At 43.8% G+C, this 21,618-nt stretch overlaps 1 protein-coding gene across 1 annotated transcript in view; it reads left to right on the top strand.

Moving 5' to 3' along the window:
• Positions 1–21,618, top strand: part of LOC306934453 (voltage-dependent N-type calcium channel subunit alpha-1B-like) — a gene marked incomplete at its 3' end in the record, with an annotated part of 212,124 nt that overhangs the window by 140,130 nt on the left and 50,376 nt on the right. The window contains 6 exon segments of the mRNA XM_079517021.1: positions 987–1,046; positions 3,951–4,057; positions 14,265–14,361; positions 15,081–15,241; positions 15,825–15,962; positions 18,003–18,204. Coding sequence (XP_079373147.1) covers positions 987–1,046; positions 3,951–4,057; positions 14,265–14,361; positions 15,081–15,241; positions 15,825–15,962; positions 18,003–18,204 — 765 coding nt within the window.

Here is a 21,618-nt window from a genome sequence, read left to right as displayed (position 1 = left end):
GGAGCCCCAAATCTCCCACCACTGCAGATCTAGTAGTTATATTGCATTGACACACTCTTAACTCTATCTCTACTCACTTTAAAAGGGATATTCAGTGATTTCACTTAATTCAAATATCACTTATTTTTTCTTACTTTTTGGATAATCCTCCCTACTATAAAGTGTGCTGACCATATAAGGAGTTCCTCCCTGTCCCCAGTGAGCCCCTGGGGTCAAAAAACCCTAGTTTCGGTTTGGGCTTTGGGTGGCAAAGCCTTCATCCAATCAGGATGAGAGGGGCCTTCCTCCAATCATGATCGAGTGGGGCAGGCCTTGGTGCACGTGCTGTTGGTCTGTTGTACTTCCCCCACTGTAGAGCGTGTGCATGTGCACATCTTGTTACCGGGAGGACTGGGGTCTTTTCCAAATCACTGAATGCTCCTTTAAAAGACGGAGTTTGCCCGCCCACTCGCTACACATTGGAACAAGCACACACTGTTTACCTTTCGTCAGAAGCACAAAGGCACAAATTAAATCCGAAATGTGGATGGCAGAAAATCCACCAAGGACAGCGATCCTAGAGTCGGACTTATGGAGGTTTGAAAATCCTCCTTTCAACTGGTTTGCACTATAGGATTATATTTGCAATCCCATAGTTGGAACGGTGGGGCGTTGCTATAGGAACCGGACCAATGTTAAAAGCTTCCGTAGGCCTCAGCCATTATATACGCACGCACGCACGCACGCATGCACGCACGCACGCACGCACACGCACGCACGCACGCACGCACGCACGCACGCACGCACGCACGCACGCACGCACGCACGCACGCACACACACACACACACACACACACACACACACACACACACACACACACACACACACACACACACACACACACACACACACACACACACACACACACACACACACACACACACACACACACACACACACAGAGTGTACATGTTCATCCTGAGATGATGTTTGTATCCCTGTGCAGGTGCTCAAGTATTTGGACTATGTCTTCACTGGCGTTTTCACTTTTGAAATGGTGATCAAGGTATGTACATGCATAATAATAGACTTATTATTATTATTATTATTTTTGAGTGGTGTAAACCACTCCTACGACTGGCTTTGTTAGTTTACGTGTCTGTCTGTCTGTCTGTCTGTCTGTTCGTACCAAAAAATGAGCATGGTTGCTAGATCTAGGAAAGTGGTCACTCAGTTCACACGGGTGTGATTTCATTACATCAGACATTACGTCAGACCACAGCTGATCAGGCTATATAAGACCTTACACCACTCAGTTCACACAGGTGTGATTTTTTGTATTATTACCAGTAACTGTAAGACGTGCGAGAAGCGCTGAAACAACAGGTCTGGGATGCCCATGACGTTTTTGGGCCGGGTAGGGCGTAAAATGTGTGCTAATTAGTAAGGCCAGGCGGGGCCTTGGGCTGGCCCAGGTAGGACCCTGTTAGGGCCCTGGTAGGGCCCTGTTAGGGCCCTGGTAGGGTTAGGGCCCTGGTAGGGCCCAGTTAGGGGGCCCTGTTAGGGCCCAGGTAGGGCCCTGTTAGGGCCCAGTTAGGGGGCCCTGTTAGGGCCCAGGTAGGGCACAGTTAGGGCCCTGTTAGGGCCCTGTTAGGGCCCAGGTAGGGCCCAGTTAGGGTTAGGGCCCTGGTAGGGCCCAGGTAGGGTTAGGGCCCTGGTAGGGCCCTGGTAGGGCCCAGTTAGGGGGCCCTGTTAGGGCCCAGTTAGGGCCCTGTTAGGGCCCAGGTAGGGCCCAGGTAGGGCCCAGTTAGGGTTAGGGCCCTGGTAGGGCCCAGGTAGGGTTAGGGCCCTGGTAGGGCCCTGGTAGGGCCCAGTTAGGGGGCCCTGTTAGGGCCCAGTTAGGGCCCTGTTAGGGCCCTGTTAGGCCCCAGGTAGGGCCCTGTTAGGGCCCTGTTAGGGCCCTGGTATGGCCCTGTTAGGGCCCTGTTAGGGCCCTGGTATGGCCCTGTTAGGGCCCAGTTAGGGTTAGGGCCCTGGTAGGGCCCAGGTAGGGCCCTGGTAGGGCCCAGGTAGGGCCCTGGTAGGGCCCGGGTAGGGCCCTGGTAGGGCCCAGTTAGGGTTAGGGCCCTGTCCAGGTGAAATCCTCATTGCAGTGGTTCCCCAACGTTTTAGCAGATGTCCCAAAAGAGACATTTGATGTCTTTAAGAGCGACAGTGCTGCAGTGTAGACTCACATACCGTATCGCGAGGTCCCTGCTCCTACTTTTACCTCTACTTTGAACTGTGACGATTATAATATATCTGACTGTCCCGTATGAAAACTGATCTCTTGGCCTCATTTCAGTTTGGTGGCAGCGTGCCGAGCAAGTCATTACTTCAGTTCCCAGAGCACTCCAGTATGAAGGATGGCCATAAGAGAGCCGGTGCCAAAGGCCGGCCCTATGCGCTGTGACCATTATAGTCCGTTTTTCAACGCTGTTAACGCCAGGAACCTTTTACTCTCATTCCTTATATGTGTGACCAGATTTGACTGAGAGCCTGCCATCGCGCAAATTCCAGCTTTTCACCAGAGGTGAAAATGAGTTAATAGCACAGGCACAGACTCTTCACATACTAGAGCATGTCTGAAATAAGTGTCAGAGCTGAAATCGACATTTAAATATGAAATAAATGCTTAAACATGTAGCTATAGGTGTAATGTTGGAGTCCACAGAAGTGAACCTTTCAAGCCTGTTTTCTCAACTCGCTGTTTTTCTGCAAGACATTACTTTATAAGCCATATCTCCAAAACTGGTGTGTCAAACTGAACAACCAATATGTCAATTTGAAACTATGATTCCCCGCTTTCACATGACAAAAATAATTCAAATTAAAAAATAAACCAATGGCAGTCCCTCAGTCAAATTTGGACTATATATTTTGGCATTGACCAGTCATTGGCCAGACGTCTGCAGTTAGTCCATAATGCTGCTGCGCGCCTCTTCACAGGCACACAAGAAACGTGACTATTATTTCCCCTGTACTGGCCTCACGCCATTGGCTCCCTGTCAAATGTAGGGCAGATTTGAAAATGTTGATAATTGCTTTTAAATCCCTCAATGGGCTGGCCCCATACCTGGCTGAACGTATTGACCCCCATAAACCGGCGGCTAGAGCCTTGAGGTCAGCTCACCTTTCATCTTTTATTGACCCGGTGAACTACCCAACTCAAAACCAGGGGCGACCGTGCTTTTGCTGTGTCCACCCCTAGGCTTTGGAATGGCCTTTCCCTTCTATCCGTCCAGTCCATCGAGGTTTTTAAGTCCTTGCTTAGGACCCATGTTTTTGACTTGGCTTTTAGCAGAGCTTAATTTGTATTAACTTCCAATTCTACTACTACTACAACTACTACAGCAAGTAGTTGCATTGGTGTGGCCTTTACATTGCTGACATGGGGGGGGGGGACCGGCCGACCGGGCCCTCTGTTCGGCACCGTGACTGTGCGGCCGTGGCTCAGGAGGTAGAGCAGGTCGTCCAATGATCCATGGGTCAGCGGTTCGAATCCCGGCTCCTCCTGTCTACATGTCGAAGTGTCCTTGGGCAAGACACTGAAACCCACAATTGTTCCCGATGTGCTGGTTGGTACCTTGCATGGCTTCCGCCGCAATCGGTGTATGAATGGGTGAATGTAATGCACAATCTATGTAAAGCGCCTTGGATAAAGGCGCTATATAAAAATGCACCATTTACCATTTATTTATTTACTGTGGAGCCTTCCTATACATTTCAGAGCACCGCAGACCCTGGCTTGGACTCTTTTAAAGCAGGCCTGAAAACCTTTATTTCATTTCGGAAGGCCTTTTCGTGTTAAACTGTTGTGTAACCACTGTCAGCAATATCCTTTTGTTCTTGACATTAAGTATACCCTGCTTTTAACCTTCTATATGATTGATGAATTCTGTGTTTGAACCATGGGTTGTGTTTGTTGTAGATGGTGGACCTGGGCCTGATCCTCCACCCTGGAGCTTACTTCAGGGACCTGTGGAACATCCTGGACTTCATAGTGGTCAGTGGGGCACTGGTGGCTTTTGCTTTTTCGTAAGTTTAACGTCTCCTTTTTTCCCCCTTTACGTCCATCTCTGTAATGAACAACGGCAGTGTGAATCACAATGTGTATTTCATGTTTTAATGGCAATTAATCGACAATTATATTTTCCGTCATTTCCCGGTGGGGATTTCCTTGCGTTGGAGAGCCATGCCGCGTTCCGTTGGCCTTCATCAGGGCACCCCCTGAGGGCACCCCCTCAGGGCACCCCCTGATGAAGGCCCCTCAGGGCACCCCCTGATGAAGGCCAACTGGGCGAAACGTTTTTGTATGTGTTTTATACAGTTGGAGGCCATCGATATTGTCCTTTTCTTTTTGCTGAGGTTTGCGTGATCTGCGCAAAAGGACAGTTAACCCATTTTGGGCGGGAACCCCTTTTGGTGTTTTAAACATTATGTTATAATTTAGCTATTGAAAAATAGCAGATCTACAAGCTCATAGCGCGCCACCGAGTGGCGCGCTACGAGCTTGTAGATCTGCTATTTTTGAAAAATCGTGAAAATATTTATTTCAGAAAACTGGAGGATTTAGAAGATTTTTTTTTTAAATTTTGAGGTCAGGCCTAAATGGGTCAAATGATAAGGGACAATATCGGTGGCACCCAACTGTATAGTCAACTAAACACTTTGGGAGAAATGCTGTTGTGCAGACTTTTATATTCTTTTGAACTGTCAGCACACACCAGCAACAAACTGGATGTGCGCAACCCACTGTTTTAAACGGATGAGCTTTGTCACTGAAAAGTCAAATTCACGCTTAAAAAATAATAATACTACTACTACTACTACTACTACTACTACTACTACTACTACTACTAATTGTTTGACATCACTTGGCAATTTCCTGTAATCGTTGCTGTCAGGCAGAAACCTCGTATTTCCATATTTCAACTTTTTTATTTATTTTTCATTAATCCTACTTTGTTGTGCTTCATGCTAAGTGTGTGGGATCGCGGCACTCCATCTTTAACACAATGAAAAGTATTAACAAGAGCTTGCGACAAAATCATAATAACTATAGGTTGGACCCAACGGCACACAGGTTGTTTTTTTCCCAACGGTTCTGACTACATATACCAGGGGTTCTCAACCCGTGGGTCGCGACCCCTCGGGGGGTCACCAAATTAGTTTGGGGGGTCCCCAAATTATTTTCAAAAAAAAGTTTTTTTTTTTTTTTTTTTTTCATGATTTTTCAAAAATAGCAGACCTACAAGCTCGTAGCGCGCCACTCGGTGGCGCGCTATGAGCTTGTAGATCTGCTATTTTTCAATAGCTAAATTATAACATAATGCTTAAAACACCAAAAGGGGTTCCCGCCCAAAATGGGTTAAGGTTATTGTAGCAGTCAATTTATATTGGGGGTCGGGAGGGGGCGGGGCGGGGGTCCTGAGACATTGCCAAAGCATTTCCGGGGGTCCCCGGCCAAAAACGTTGAGAACCCCTGACATATACAAGGTTCCCGTCCGACAGCGATGAACTGTGCTTTAGTCGTGTCCTGTTGTGTTGTGTATGTGATGCTGACACCTCTGACCTCTGACCTCTGTTTAATGCCATGGATCGTTTGAAGGAGCTTCATGGGGTAATGGCCTTCTCTCACCTCTCTCTCATCCTACCCGTCTGTCCATGTCTGTGCGTGTGTGTGTGCGTGTGCGTGCGAGTGCGTGCATGCGTACGTGTGTGTGTGTGTGTGAGAGAGAGAGAGAGAGAGAGAGAGCGAGAGAGAGAGTTAACATGGCCTACACTGCAATAAAAAAAGAGTCCATCTCAACAAGTAATTTCATCACGTACTGGTGTTTAGACCAATGGTTCTTCTTAAACCTTTCCACGTCAAGGACCCCCACATTAACATGTATTTGGCTGCGGAACCCCCTCGTCTTAACATCATTTTGTGCCAGGAACCACCATACAAGCTTGAAGCTACAGTAGTCTACGTGTATAGGCTCTAAAACCGATCTTAATGCTTTATCAACACGTTGCGATGCGACACATTAATGTTAACATTTTTTTTTTAATGTGGGGGTCCTTGTCATGGAAAAGTTTTGGAATCGGAACTGATCTTGGAAATGTCACTTTAATGTAATGTGTGAGAATCTGAATTCGGCCTAAAATCAAAGTCTAAAATCAAATCGCCCGTTGGGCAGAACAATTTTTGCACCCTCTCGAATGGATTTATTTTTTCCTTTTTTTTCGTTTTGGTTCATCCATTTATTTATTCATTTCAAGAATTAATATGTGAGGAAATGGCTCATTAAGAAGGCTCTTTTAATGCAGTGCAGCTGCTCCATCCATCCATCCGTCCGTCCGTCCGTCCGCACGAAGACGTGCCCTGTCTGGGTACAGTACCGAGCACACTCCTCATGGCCTCCTTCCATCAGCCCATATCTTCGCTCACGCTCACACACTGGTGTACCTCCATCTGTCCATCACTCTGTATCTGTATCCTCCACCCCTCCGCCTTCCAACGGGGGAACCATCTCCACCACTGCACCCCGCCCGGCTCCACCTCCACCATCACCACCACCACCACCACAGTATACTACTTCATAATGTGTCATGTGCTGCCTGCGCTGCGCTGCGCTAGGCTGGAATGATACCATCAATTTCACATTCTCCCATTATTAATTCAGTGGACGGCTCACTAATGTAGCGGCGCGAGCCGTTAACCGGAGGGCATGAGTATATACTCATTGGTGTCTATCGATCTTTCTCCGTCGATCACAAGCATGAACATACTGTATATGATTCTGTATGGGTCCGTCCGTTAGCCACGTACGGTGTCTCAACCCCCCCCGGCTGCGGGTTTGTGGCTGTGACTGCTCTGTGACCGACCACCATATACTGTCATTTCATTCATGTGTATTGCTGTGCCACTCTCCATTGGCCTGTGACTGTTTGTGTTCACTTTCAGGAACTTTTCAGTTATAAATCATACTATATCATCAGCATACTATAGAATTCTGACAATGTCTGAATGTCTGAATGTGTGTGTCTGTCAGAAACACTGCCGTATCTCCTCACTGCCTGCACCAATCACGCCCACTTTTCACACAGGCATTGACCATAATAATATGGAGGTCTTAACGAAGCCCTTTTTCCGATTTTACACATTAATGATTAATAATTAATTTATTAGTTGGAGGGGGGGGCAATATCTAACAACGGGTAAGGGCTAGTAATAGTATAGTTGTGGTGATGTACAAGTGGTGATTCTCAGCCTTGTGGGCCCGGGGGCCCACCTGTGGGCCGTAAGGGATATTGTAAAGTGAGACCACAAATAATAATAACCAAAAAAAAAAGATTAAAAAAAGAAATCAAGGTATTTCTTTCTTTAAAACCGGAAGATAATCGATTGATTGACCGCTTAGCACGGCTGCCATGTTAAGTGGGTGGGGCTACGAATGCTTCCATGTTAAGTGGGTGGGGCTACGAATGCTGCCATGTTAAGTGGGTGGGGCTACGAATGCTGCCATGTTAAGTGGGTGGGGCTACGAATGCTGCCATGTTAAGTGGGTGGGGCTACGGAGTATGGACACTTTGGAGACTTTCAAGTGATCCCCGATCCAGATCCAGGTTGAGAACCACTGATGCACCGCATGGCTAGTGTAGATTCTTGTCCATGTGAGAATCTGAAGCCGTGCCATGTCACTTTATTCTGTCTGTTCATCAGCAGTTATTTGCTTATTATCAGTGGTGGAAAGTAACTAAGTACTTTTACTTAAGTACTGTACTTAAGTACAATTTTGAGGAATTTGTACTTTTACTCCACTACAATTATTTGAAAACTTTAGTTACTAAATTACTTTGGCGATTTTAATTTTGATTTGAAAACATACATTAACCACTTCAACCCTATACATTTCGGCTATTTTCAATAGATTTTGTAGTACACATTTTGAACTTGTGAAATGGGACATTCTGCAATATGAGTACATGTTGATGCCGATACTTTTGTACTTTTACTCAAGTACATTTTCAATTCTGTACTTTTACTTATAACAAAGTACTTCTAAATTGCAGTATTGGTACTTTTACTTAAGTAAAACAATTGAGTACTTTTTCCACCACAGCTTATTCTACACCATAGAGTACAGAAGTCCTGATTCCCTGGTTGCCCTGGTTCCCTGGAAGTCATTTCTCTACGGAAAATAACATTGGTGTTCCAAACAAATAAACAAACTAGCTTGGCGATATTGTTGGAGGAGTGGCTCTGATTTTTAAGATACAGTAAGATACATTGGGCAGTATTATGCGTGTCTTAAGTACCAGGTACCTTACTTAACTTAAGACCTGGAGGCGTGATCAAGCCATTTGGCCACTCAGAATAGCCAAATGGCATTGACCACGCCTCCAGGTCTTAGGTTAAGTCATAAGACCTGGTACTTAAGACACGCATAATACTGCCCATTATGTCAATCAGTCATCACTTGATTCAGTCCGTTTCTAGCGAACATTGAACTAATTCGGAGGCAGTAACATATAGTGTTTTCTCGCAGTCAGTTGATTCTTCATATCCAACATGAGGGAAACCGCCAGGATCATTTGTTTATTTTTGGAACCCACTTCTTATTTGACGCAATTGGGGGGGGGGGGGAGTCTATGAGAATTCAGAATAGGGGAAAGAACGTGACCCTGGTATAGGATGTGTAAATCACGTCAGACTTCGGTGCTCTATATTATCTTCTTTTACTATTCGTGTTTAAACCCTGGACGTTTAAGCAGCATACTGTGTGCAATATATTTGAGAGCTGAGCCTGACGATCCACAAGCAGTGGCGTGCACAGATAGACACTAGGGGGTGCTAGAGCACCCCCTGCCCTTTTGGCAATGTGCCCTTTTGGAAAAAAAAAAAAAAAAAATCTTTTTTTTTTCTTTTTCAAAAATAGCAGACCTACAAGCTCGTAGCGCGCCACTCGGTGGCGCGCTATGAGCTTGTAGATCTGCTATTTTTCAATAGCTAAAGCATAACATAATGCTAACACCAAAAGGGGTTCCCGCCCAAAATAGATTAAGGCAACCGGCCGGTTCCACGCGCTGCACAAGGTGCCCTTTTTTAACTTGAGCACCTGCCCCTCTAAATGTCTGTGCATGCCACTGTCCACAAGTGATGGCAGACAGCGGTATAGAGCGTCGCAGTCCCGCCCCCTTTCATGACGACGCCAGGCCCAGGAAATAATTCCCAATGCATTTTTCCTCATAGACATTTCAAAACGTATTTATTGAAAGACCTTATAAGCGTAACTCGTACAAAGCCAACTCGAGTCGTGACAAATCATGACAACACACACAATATTTTGGACCAAACAAATAATTACAAAGAAGAAAAACAACAAAAAAAAAGTGTTGTAACCTGCCGTTTTCGTCTTCTTTCTAATTATTTGTTCGGCCCGAAAAATGATTTGTCACGACAAGAGTTGGCTTTGTACGACGCTTAAAGGGTCTTTAAATAAATACTTTTTGAAATGTCTATGAGGAAAATGAACGGGGAATCATTTCCGGGGCCCTGGTAGGGGGGCGGGACTGCGACGCTCTATAGGCTAGCTCCAGGAATGACAGGCACGTGACATTCATCATCCAACCACTCACTTCTTTATCCGTTCATTATGCGGCCAAAGCTGGTCCCATCTATACTTTGGCCGTCAGTTTCCCCCAATCATTCGCCGCCAAATAACAACATATCTTCTCCACATGATCTATTTTCATTCACAGAACAAAAAAAACAAACAAAAAAGAAATGTCGTGTTGAGTTTTGTCAATATTGATGCAAATTGTGTTCTTCATTTTGTCTGTGTCCGCCTGTGTATTTGCACTATAAGATACATTCGTGTGCGTGTGTGTGTGGGTGGGAAGGGTCCATAACTGTGCTGTGCCTTGTGTTTTATCACTGTTTCCCCCCCTATTAGATCGCAACAAGGTTTGAACAGGTGGGGATCCCCTACAACCCCCCCCCCCCCCCCCCGCCTCTATGCCCCATCCAACCCCACCACCACCCTCGCACCCCGACCCCTCTGCCCTTTGTCCCAATTCTCTCATTCTTCTTCTGCTTAGAATAGGTCCATGTGTTGTTTATGATGAAAGAAAAGCATTATTCACCGAATCAAAATGTCTTTTCAACACAAGAGGAACCTGTTTTTCCAATGATAGTCCGATAGCTTTCAAGTGCGACTCCCTATCTGCAACCGAAAACGGTATTCTCTTATTAGCCTCAAGAGGGGGAAATAAAAACAATATCATTTGGTATCAAAGTTCACCATTATGTTAACCTAGGACACATTAATGTCTTAATGTCATTATGGGGCTTGCAGGCAGCAAAGGTCGAGAACCACTTCTGTTAAAACTGACCAGCTGCTCTAGCAGCACAGGTCATTAACACCTGGGCAGAGAGAGAGAGAGAGAGATACTGTGTGTGTGTGTGTGTGTGTGTGTGTGTGTGTGTGTGTGTGTGTGTGTGTGTGTGTGTGTGTGTGCGTGTGCGTGTGCGTGTGCGTGTGTGCGTGCGTGCGTGCGTGCGTGCGTGCGTGTTTCAGAAGTGCAGAATCTGTAGAGGATTTATCTTGATGGTTTATTTTCTATGTTATTGTTTTGGGAGGGGGGGGGGGGTATCTCTGTTCCATTCCAGACAGAGGATGAATGGTTGATCCCCGGCCTGATGTCCACATTATCAATGTAAATATGCCCAGGAGTTTTGTCACATCTGTATACCAACCAGTATTCGTGGCGGGTTCTTTGAAAGCTATCAGATTATCTTGTGGGTTTTCTTTTCCTTTTTTTTTTAACCTCCCGTTTAACCGTTTAACAGAGCCGGACCTAGAAAGCATCAGGCCCTATTATGCCGCATGCTAGACTAATGTGCATCGGAGCATGAAACTTACTGCATGCAGCTGTTCACAGCGAGGGGCCCCAGGGGGCCCCGGAGAGAGAGAGAGAGAGAGAGAGAGAAGACATAGGAACCATACTATGATTCATCACGTGGTTGCCACGATGTTTGGGAGTACCACACACAACTTTTAGAGTAGGGTTGTGAGTATATGGAATGATGTCAGGGTGCACACGTACGTACGCCACTCGTCAAGGAAGTCAGGAAGCAGAAAGTTGTCAGAAAGAGGTTTATACCGATGCTGCAGTATGCGGTTCTGTGGTTGTTTTCGGGTCAATCGAATCCTTATCTTGACGTTGACTACGGCAAAGTTATGTGGTTTGCTTTTTTTAAAGCTCACACAAATCCACTGGACTGTTCAGGATGAAAGAAATAACAGATAGGAATTCTTAACCACTTAAACCTTAAACTTGGACAGCTTTTGTCAGTCTCCACCAAATCTCTTTGCCAAAAATAGCCAATCTACAAGCTCACAACACACCGAGAGCTTGTATCAGCTATTTTTGGCTAACGTTACACCTAGAATATGGATGAAAATCTTCAGCAGTTTTTATTTTATTTTATTATTATTATTATTATTATTACAGTTGTACAGTAGCTGATGTTCAGAAAGGAGTCAACTGCTACTTTTTTGCAGTTCTTCCCAGGCTACTTGGGTGGAAGTACTGTATAGTCTGAACCTTGCAGACTGAAATGAGAACAGGTCCCTTACAAATACCCGCTGTAAATGTTTGCAAGGAGAAGCTATTCGGTGCACTGTAAGGAAAATGTTTTAGCTATAGAATATACGGTTGGAGGACATCGATATTGTCCTTTTCTTTTTGCTGAGGTTTGCGTGATCTGCGCAAAAGGACAGTTAACCCATTTTGGGCGGGAACCCCTTTTGGTGTTTTAAATATTATGTTATAATTTAGCTATTGAAAAATAGCAGATCTACAAGCTCATAGTGCGCCACCGAGTGGCGCGCTACGAGCTTGTAGGTCTGCTATTTTTGAAAAATCGTGAAAATATTTATTTCAGAAAACTGGAGGATTTAGAAGGATTTTTTTAAATTTTGAGGTCAGGCCTAAATGGGTCAAATGATAAGGGACAATATCGATGGCACCCAACTGTAAGGTCGTGAATGCAACGCAAACAATGTTTCTTATGAGTTATTAGACATGATATGAATTGTCCTGATGTGGTGAACCCCAGCCATCTAGTGTTTCAGTGTTAGTATTTGCAAATACAATTTGACACTCTAAGAAAGGAATAGGTGGACTTTTAGGCTAATATGCTGATGAATTTACCATTGTGTGACTGTCTTCTGTATTAATTATGCTCGGGTGCTTTTGCATTCAAAGCTATGGTAGCTTCTGTATAAATATCAGCATGCACTGTTTGCTAGCTAAATAATCGACCGAACAGTGGACACAACTGTGATGTTACCAGGCTTTTCATAAATTGACGAACCGCTAAGAAATGCGAGATTTCTTTTCTCTTTTATTTTTTATTTTTTTTTGTGCTGCTTATTTTCCAAAAAGCCGATGTATGCGGTCTCTGTATTAGCACTCCCATTGATTCAAAGCTCTCTGTACAGTGGGGTCCCATATCTTTCTTCCTCAATCTCAAAATAGTCTCTATGGGTCCCCAGAGGTACCTCTGTTAGACAAGGTGTGGCTACCAGAGGTACTTTTCGCCTGAAAGACTTTGAAAGGTACCTCTAGGTGTCAGCCCGGAAGAGACCAAGGGTATGGGACTGTACGTACTTGAAGTATCACAACCTCACCACCTTTCCTTCATCCTATAGTTCTCATTTGCACGGAGAACATGTGTTGAAATGTAGCTGCTGCAGTGGGAACAACTTGCTGTGCAACAATAACCACATAATTTGCATGCATTCACCACTTAAACCCATTTAGACCCGAGGACGATTCTACAAAAAATGTCTTCTAAATCCTAAAAAAACAGTTTTCCGAAAAACCTCATGTTTCTATGTCAGCGGTGCTCAACCCTTTTCATGTCAAGGAGGACCCCCGGAATGATCTGTATTTGGCTGTGGACCCCCCATCTGAAAATAATATACATTGTTCCAGCAGGGACACCCCAGAAGCAAAGATTTGAGTTAAAAACGTTCGCTCTGAAAGAATACATATTCAAAGATTTGCACTACATTTTCACGATTTTTCAAAAATAGCAGACCTACAAGCTCGTAGCGCGGCACTCGGTGCCGTAGATCTGCTATTTTTCAATAGTTAAATAGTATAACATAATGCTTAAAACGCCCAAAATTGGTTAATATAATGGGTTTAAACTTTGTTGACTTAAATTCCCCTCCTTTTACTATCCACACCAAAAATCTCTTTGTTGTAAAAATAGACGATCTACAAGCTCACAACACGTCACCTTGCAATGCGTTGTGAGCTTGTAGATTTCCGCGGAATGTTCGGCTACTATGACATGCCCAGAATTCTATAGGGACACATGGGTTTAAGTGGTTAATATGTAGATTTCTGTCCGACTAGCTCATGTAATCCAGGATTACATGAATAGTCATAGCTCATGTAATCCAGGATTACATTAATTGTGTAGAGGATAGAGATGAATGGTTTGGAGAGGCATGTGTCACTATACTGTATTGTGAGTCGTCTAATTCATTTGTAATGTAAAATAAGTGTGTAGTGCTTTGGTAACGTTCAACATAATGTCCTACTTGGTAACCTACTACTGTACATTACACTCATCCAGACTGGTTTACAAACATTGTTTAATTATTATTTTTAAATGAAAGCGCTGTTTTGCTTTTGTACTAAAGTAATACTGTATGATAGTTCTTATTAGGTTTACACTCCTATAGGTCGACTTCTAGCTTGTTCATGGCTATTGTAGGTCTATATAACACACTTTAGGTCTATATAACATTTATTTTTAGAATGTTTGTTGTGTAACGGTAATTGAATCGCCAGATTTGACTACGCTACTGTGCTTTGATGTGCTAGCATCTAGCAAGAGTGTAGATCTGCAAAATTGCCTGCATTTTGTTTTTCTTTCAATTTGGCTAAATCAGTAGGAATTGGCTATGGCTGAATGGAAATGTCGATAAACTGTTTAACCCATTGAAACCGGGAACACGTCGGCGTCATTTTAGATCTTATACTTTGGCTATGCAAAAATAGCAGACATTGTACATCTGCAAATTTGTGACTATTTTCGAAATAGCTTTGAGAAATACTGATTTAGAAGGTATTTGTATAGACTCGGCCCATGCAGGTCTTAATGGGTTACACATGAAGGCTTTTAAATTTGACACGACCCGAGTGTAATGATGCTTTGCGTTTGCACGTGCAGGGGGAGCAAAGGGAAGGACATCAGCACCATCAAGTCCCTGAGGGTCCTACGCGTCCTGAGACCTCTGAAGACCATCAAACGTCTTCCCAAGCTCAAGGTTCTGTTCTGGTTCTGTTTCTGTCTGGCTCCTCAACCACACACTGCATGCATGACACTGTCCTTGGGCCTGGGTTCTGTTTCTGTCTGGCTCCTCAACCACACACTGCAAAAAAACAAAAAACAAGGCTGCATTTTTCATATTACAGGATACATTCATTGAAGTCCTCATACATTATCGCTAGGCTGAAAGAAGAGATCCCACTTTTCCCACTTTTTATAGAACTTCTTGTAGTCTAAGTATGAATGTTAGTTTTTCCATAACATACTAATGTCCATCCAATGTTCAATTCGTTGGTGGGTCCTGTTGGTACCAGCGTCGTGTGATCGCTTTCTTACTTGTTGCTAAGAGGATCCTGATTAAATATTTATAATTGATCATGTATTAGAGAAACTCTTCAGGGATATTTCCCAGCAATAAAAAGGAACAAGTCTGAGGTGTCTTAAAACACAGAATGGTCTCCATGGTGGAGTGGATATCCTGCCAGTATTTCTGAATTTATGTGCGTTGGACCTGCACTCTTACTCCGTACCAGTAGTTCTCAACATGTTCAGGCCGTGACTAGGGTTGGGAGGACCCGGAACCGCTTCTTTTTTTTCAGATCCAGGTTCCGAGATTGAAGAACCGGAATCGGTTCCGTCGTATTTTGAACAGTTTCTTGCACCGTTTTTTTTTTCATTGTGAAACTGTGTGCGTGTCTGTCCGTGTCCACGGTGCAGGCGGTGTTTGACTGCGTGGTCAACTCCCTGAAGAACGTGCTGAACATCCTCATCGTCTACCTGCTCTTCATGTTCATCTTCGCCGTCATCGCCGTGCAGCTCTTCAAAGGAAAGTTCTTCTACTGCACGGACGAGTCCAAGGGCCTGGAGAAAGACTGCAGGTTGGTTCATGCACACGACTGACTGACTGTCACTTGCTTTACTCAGTCTGGACATGGCCCTATCTCCAAGGTAGGCGGGACATGCCCGCCTACCTTGGATGTTTTGAGAAATACAGTGGCCTTGTGGTTAGAGTGTCCGCCCTGAGATTGGGAGGTCGGGGTTCAATCCTCAGCCGAGTCATATACCAGATACCAATGACTATGCAAATGCTCCCCGCTTGGCTCTCAGCATCAAGGGTTGGATTGGGGGTAAGTCCACTAGCCAGGGGGTGTGCTTGTAGGCTACGTCATGTCCAGGGGGGGGTGTACTTGTACATCAAGCCGCCTCGTGCTACAGAAACAGGAGATAAGCTTCTTCTGACCTATGGACCACCTGTCGGCTACTTCCATACAACAATAAGCATGAAATAAGAACGAAGACACAACTAAGATTAAGACTTTAAACGTTTCGCTGCTTGTACCTGCATGAGTGAAAGACAAATAAACACCTCTTGATTATTGACATACTGTATAATAATATACACGTCGTACTGTAGGTACAGTCAACATCCCATTCCTCCTCTGCTCTCGCCCTTTCCTCCAGAGGGCAGTTCCTGGACTACGACAAAGACGAGGTGGAAGCCAAGCCGCGCGAGTGGAGGAAGTACGAGTTCCACTACGACAACGTGCTGTGGGCCTTCCTCACCCTGTTCACCGTGTCCACCGGGGAGGGCTGGCCGACGTAAGTACGAGTTCCACTACAGTGGGCCTGTTCAGGCCTGTTCAGCGTGAGAGGGCTGGCTGACGTAAGGACACAAGAAATAAAATATTTCGTTTTTCAAAGTTCAGTCAGACCACTCTTGGATTGAATACATATATTTATTAAGCCTAAATGTATACAATTTACAATTTCATAATCCAGAGCGATTTACAGTATGCAAGAACAACACATGGTAATGCATCAAATACATAGAAGTAGTCAACAAGAATCATAAGCAAGCTAAGAACCTAACATCCGGTAGAATATCTGTACAGTGAAACACTAGAGAATGCTATGGCTATATAAAATCTAAATTACATAAGTTTAGCCTTTGCGTATGCCTGTAAGGTCGTCGAAGCTAGTGCAAGTGGCAAGTGCTAGCATAAATATTTAAGCATATTTGGCATCACGGCTCTGTGCTTGTGAGTGTCGCTGAAATCACAGTTTGGAACTCTGCCTAATAACAGAAATGGTTCACTGATGATGAGATTTTATTTTGCTTTGTTCCGTGCAAACTTAACTTAAAAAAAAACTTAACTTAAAAAAAACTTAACTTAAAAAAAAACTTAAAAAGAAAAAACTTTAAAAAAAACTTAACTTAAAAAAACTTAACTTTAAAAAAAACTTTAAAAAAAACTTAACTTAAAAAAAAAACTTAAAAAGAAAAAACTTTAAACAAAACTTAACTTAAAAAAAAATCTTAAAAAAAAGGTAACTTAAAAAAAAACCTTAAAAAAGTACGTATTTTATTCTTATTGTTGTTATTGCAATTTACGAGCTGCGTTCGCTTCCCGCGTTCGCGCGTCTTACTTGTACTTGGGGTCCCAGAGATAGTAATGCCATTAAATGGGAGTTCCGAGGCCTAATGCATGCCACACTGGGGGTCCTTGAAGTTAAAATGGTTGAGAATCACTGCTAGAGACGTAAAAATCTTCCCTGGCATAAGTTTTCAAATGGGGGCCCGGTGCGCGGCCAAATGAATGTCAATGTGGGGGTCCTTGACATGAAAACGTTTGGGAACCACTGGCATACTGGATTATAACCTGCGTCACCACAGCCTACCGTAGGAGCTTTTTCACTAGCCAACAGTAGTGTCATTAGAGTAACGTTGACAATGGTACAGTTCCCCCGAAAACAGATTAGAGCCTTCATTTTGTTCATATTTAATCTTTAATTTAAATATCGATGTGAACAAACAACCTCCCAGTATAGCGAGTAAGAAATTGATGCATGCGGGTCAAAACTAATGTTTTATACTTTCACAGATTTATATCTGCTCTTTTCACTATTTAAAAAAAAAAGCAAAAGGGGCGTTTGAATTTGTTTTGTAACTTGAAAATTGACGTTGAAAATGTTCCCTAATAATTACTTTTCGCAATTCAAAAATAGCAAAAAAGGGCCCGAACGTGGTTGTAGGTATTGGACCTGTGACCTCTCAGTTATAGCACGGTCTCTTTAACCACACATGCTCTCTTTCTAGGGTGCAGTACGTGTTGCAGTTGGATCCATTAAGTCCATTATTTATTAGATACTGCGCTGCTGATCTGACGCCATAGAAACATCACCGTTCAAGGATTTGTTGAGTCGGGGCTGAAAGGCCATTAAATGCTGATGATCGCATCTCATAACCTGAAGGTTTAAGTGGTCTGCTCTGAACATTATAGGGCTGTTAATGAAAACGCTGCTTTATATTTGCAATTTATTATATCGGTTCTTTTTAGTTTTAGTCAATGTAGCTTCGTTTTTATTTACTTTTTATTTCGTTTTCGTCAATGGAAAGAGGTTGTCGACGAACATTTTTCAGTCAAAATCAACACTGGCTGGTGTGTGTGTGTGTGTGTGTGTGTGTGTGTGTGTGTGTGTGTGTGTGTGTGTGTGTGTGTGTGTGTGTGTGTGTGTGTGTGTGTGTGTGTGTGTGTGTGTGTGTGTGTGTGTGTGTGTGTGTGTGTGTGTGTGTGTGTGTGTGTGTGTGTGTGTGTGTGTGTGTGTGTGTGTGTGTGTGTGTGTGTGTCCGTCCTCCAGGGTCCTGAAGCACTCGGTGGACGCCACCTTCGAGGACCAGGGTCCCAGCCCGGGCTACCGCATCGAGATCTCCATCTTCTACGTGGTCTACTTTGTGGTCTTCCCGTTCTTCTTCGTCAACATCTTCGTGGCTCTGATCATCATCACGTTCCAGGAGCAGGGAGACAAGGCCATGTCCGAGTGCAGCCTGGAGAAGAACGAGGTGAAATTTGGCCTTGATCCCGATTTTTTTATTATTGTTTTTATTTTTGGCGGGGGGGGCAAAACAAAAATAAATATATATATATATATATATATATATATATATATATATATATATATATATGTCCCACAAATGGGTGTCCCACTAAGGGTCACGACTTGAGTCAAAATGTATTTTCCTTTCCCACATTTTTTTCAAATCTGATCTAAAAACATATAATAATTCTGTATTAAGAACTTAGAAGTATAGTGAAAATAGGCGATCTGCAAGCTCGCGCCACGTTGTGCGCTTGTAGATCTGCTATTTTTCATTTTTATCCCATGATTTTGTAACCTGCTTTGTAGAAATGAAAGGTTGTCTTATTTGGTTCATATTGTACACCCCTGAGTTACGAACCCGCAAAGGTCCATTTGGTTCCTAACGGTCATTAACTGAGGACGTGTAGTGGGGGTACAGGACGCGGGGGAGCGCCATCTCCCCACTTTTTTTTTTATTTGGTCAAAAATATGTTTTTTGAACTGTCATTTACTTTTATGGATACTATTAAAGGAGCATTCAGTGATTTGGGTGATTTGGAAAACCACCCAGTCCGCCCCGGTAACAAAATGTGCACATGCACACGCTCTACAGTGGGGGGAAGTGCAACAGGCCAACAGCATGTGCACCAAGGCCCGCCCCCACTCGATCATGATTGGAGCATTGCCCCTCTCATCCTGATTGGATGAAGGCTTTGCCACCCGCCACCAAAACTGAAACTAGGGTTTTTTGACCCCAGGGGCTCACTGGGGTCAGGGAGGAACTCCTTATATGGTCAGCACACTCTATAGTAGGGAGGATTGTCAAAAAGAAAAGAAAAAATAAGTGATATTTGAATGAAGTGAAATCACTGAATATACCTTTAAGCATTGAAAACCCTCCGTTTCTCAATAGACTATACACGTCTGCATGTTTTAATAGTGTCGTTGCATGTGTGCGCACGCACGTGTCTTATGGGGTGCCCCCCCCCCCCCCCCCCCCCCCACACACACTTCTAAAAGTACACTACAACACTGCTGAGGAGTCGGACCTCCCCCCCCCCCCAAGGACACCAGGGCCCCAACGTTGAGAACCAATGAACTCACTACGGAGTGACACCGTCATTTCATAATAAATCAAAAATGTGAAAAGCTGCCTCATGGTGGCGCTATAACAGGCCGTTCTGGAAAATGCGGGGCAGAGGTTCATCGTTGGCATCCAGGGAGTGTGTGTGCAAAGTTTGGCATCGACCGGGTTAACGGTGCCGGAGATTAGCTGGTAACAGACGGACGGAAGGACGGACGGACACACACACACGGACGGAGTGCAAAACATACTCTCTCCCCATGCCTTAAAAAGTAAAAGGTCGATTTCGACCTTTTACTTCCCGCCTACCTTGGAGATAGGACCATGTCCATACTGACTATAGCGACGTGACAAAACAAACGGAACGCACCGAATCAGACTGGCTACAAATACCTCAAAAGTACAGTACTTAAGTAAATGTACATACAATATAGTTACTTTCCACCGCTGCCGAGGTGCCAGCAGCGGGCTCTCGGCGCCATGGTCTGTGGCGTGGACAGAAAAGCACACACACACACACACACACACACACACACACACACACACATAAATCTCGGCGCTCGTATATTTAAGGAGCTGCTTCTGACAGCCGCAGCCAGGAGAAACAAACCGTACTCCGGGGCGCAGCCAGTGGAATTAATTTGTCTCTCTCCTGCCATTTGTTCGTTCACCTGAGGTTTTATCCATTCTCCATCCATCTCATGTCCATCTGTCATTCCCGATAATCTGCCCGCGTGTCATCCATCCGCTGTGCGTGTCCTCTCGACCCCTGGACACTTTTATTATCACCCAGTGGTTGACCCGTTCTGACCTGAGATCAGATTCTAAAAATGTCTTCTACATCCTACATCCAGTTATGGATACTATTAAGCATTGCAAACCCTCCGTTTCTCAATAGACTATATTACACGTCTGCATGTTTTAATAGTGTCGTTGCATGTCTGCGCACGCACGTGTCTTATGGGGTGTCCCCCCCCCTCTCGACCCCTGGACACTTTTATTATCACCCAGTGGTTGACCCATTCTGACCTGAGATCAGATTCTAAAAATGTCTTCTACATCCTGACAGTTTTCTGAAAAAGCTAAGTTTCTATGTCGTTCTTCGATTTTTCAAAAATAGCAGACCTACAAGCTCGTAGCGCCCCACTCGGTGGCGCGCTATGAGCTTGTAGATCTGCTATTTTTCAATAGCTAAAGCATAACATAATGCTAACACCAAAAGGGGTTCCTGCCCAAAATGGGTTTTAACTCTTTGAGAGTTTCATGGATTTCTATATAGTTTTTAGACTTCTCTATGGCAGAATGGCGTTTTTGAATGATTTATTGAAAATTCTCTGTTGTGAATGTGTGACAACGAAAGACCTTCAGAGAAAGCTTGGCTTGTCTGCTTCCAGGAAAAAAATGAACTGAGTTGATAAAATGTTTAGTTGTGGTGTTGGAAGCCATTTAAAAGAGCCTGCATTTACACTGGGTAGTGTTTCTAGGACAACAAAAAAAGTTATGACCGGTTGAAGTTTTATTTTCTAAATAACTTTTTTTCTGCTGGGCGTACATAGCCATGCAATATCTCATTTTAAAGGGTGAGTTGTCTAGTTCAATTAAAATAAAATAAAAAGTTTCTCACATGTACCACTGTAGATATTTTGCCATCTATAAATAGCATGGTCAGTCATGATCAATCTGACCTATCCAGCTAAAAGTCCCCCTAGCTCTGAAATGGAACATCATATAAACTCAATTCTTTTTTGGGGTAAAATTAGACATTCTAACGCACATTTTGATATATACCATGTTTACATAGTCTTACCAGTACCGTGTCTATTCATGCATGTATCTCAAAAACCTGTTGTGAAGAAACAGTTTTGATAAAAAACTCATCCAAGGACATTGTTTTGATATGACTTTGTGCCCATGATATGTATCAAAATATAGACTTGAATGTATACTGTATTATAACAAAAAAATTGGGTTCTTACCATCTACCGTTACAGAGTAAATCACAGTTGAAACTCGCTTAGTCAAACCATAAACCTCAGACTAGTGAACAAAATAGCCATGACAGGTCTAACTCATTGTAAAAGCTTGTCTTTTATTTTTTATGACTACTAACATAATACAATTATAATAAATATTACAGAAAATAAATAGGCCTACATACAAAACAGTTGTCCCCAAACTCCCCAGTGTCCCCAAACCACTGCATTCCAGTTGTTCTTGACGGTGTGTGTGTGTGTGTGTAGGCTAAATTTAAAAAAAAACAACTGAAATGAATGAATGCATCCGGTTCAGTGTCGGAGAACTCCATCGCAGTCT

The sequence above is a fragment of the Electrona antarctica genome (assembly GCF_951216825.1).
Source record: "Electrona antarctica genome assembly, chromosome: 12".
In the NCBI taxonomy this organism is placed as follows: Eukaryota; Metazoa; Chordata; class Actinopteri; order Myctophiformes; family Myctophidae; genus Electrona; species Electrona antarctica.
The sequence above is the reverse complement of the archived record's forward strand: the minus strand, read 5'-3'. Positions and strand labels throughout refer to the sequence as shown.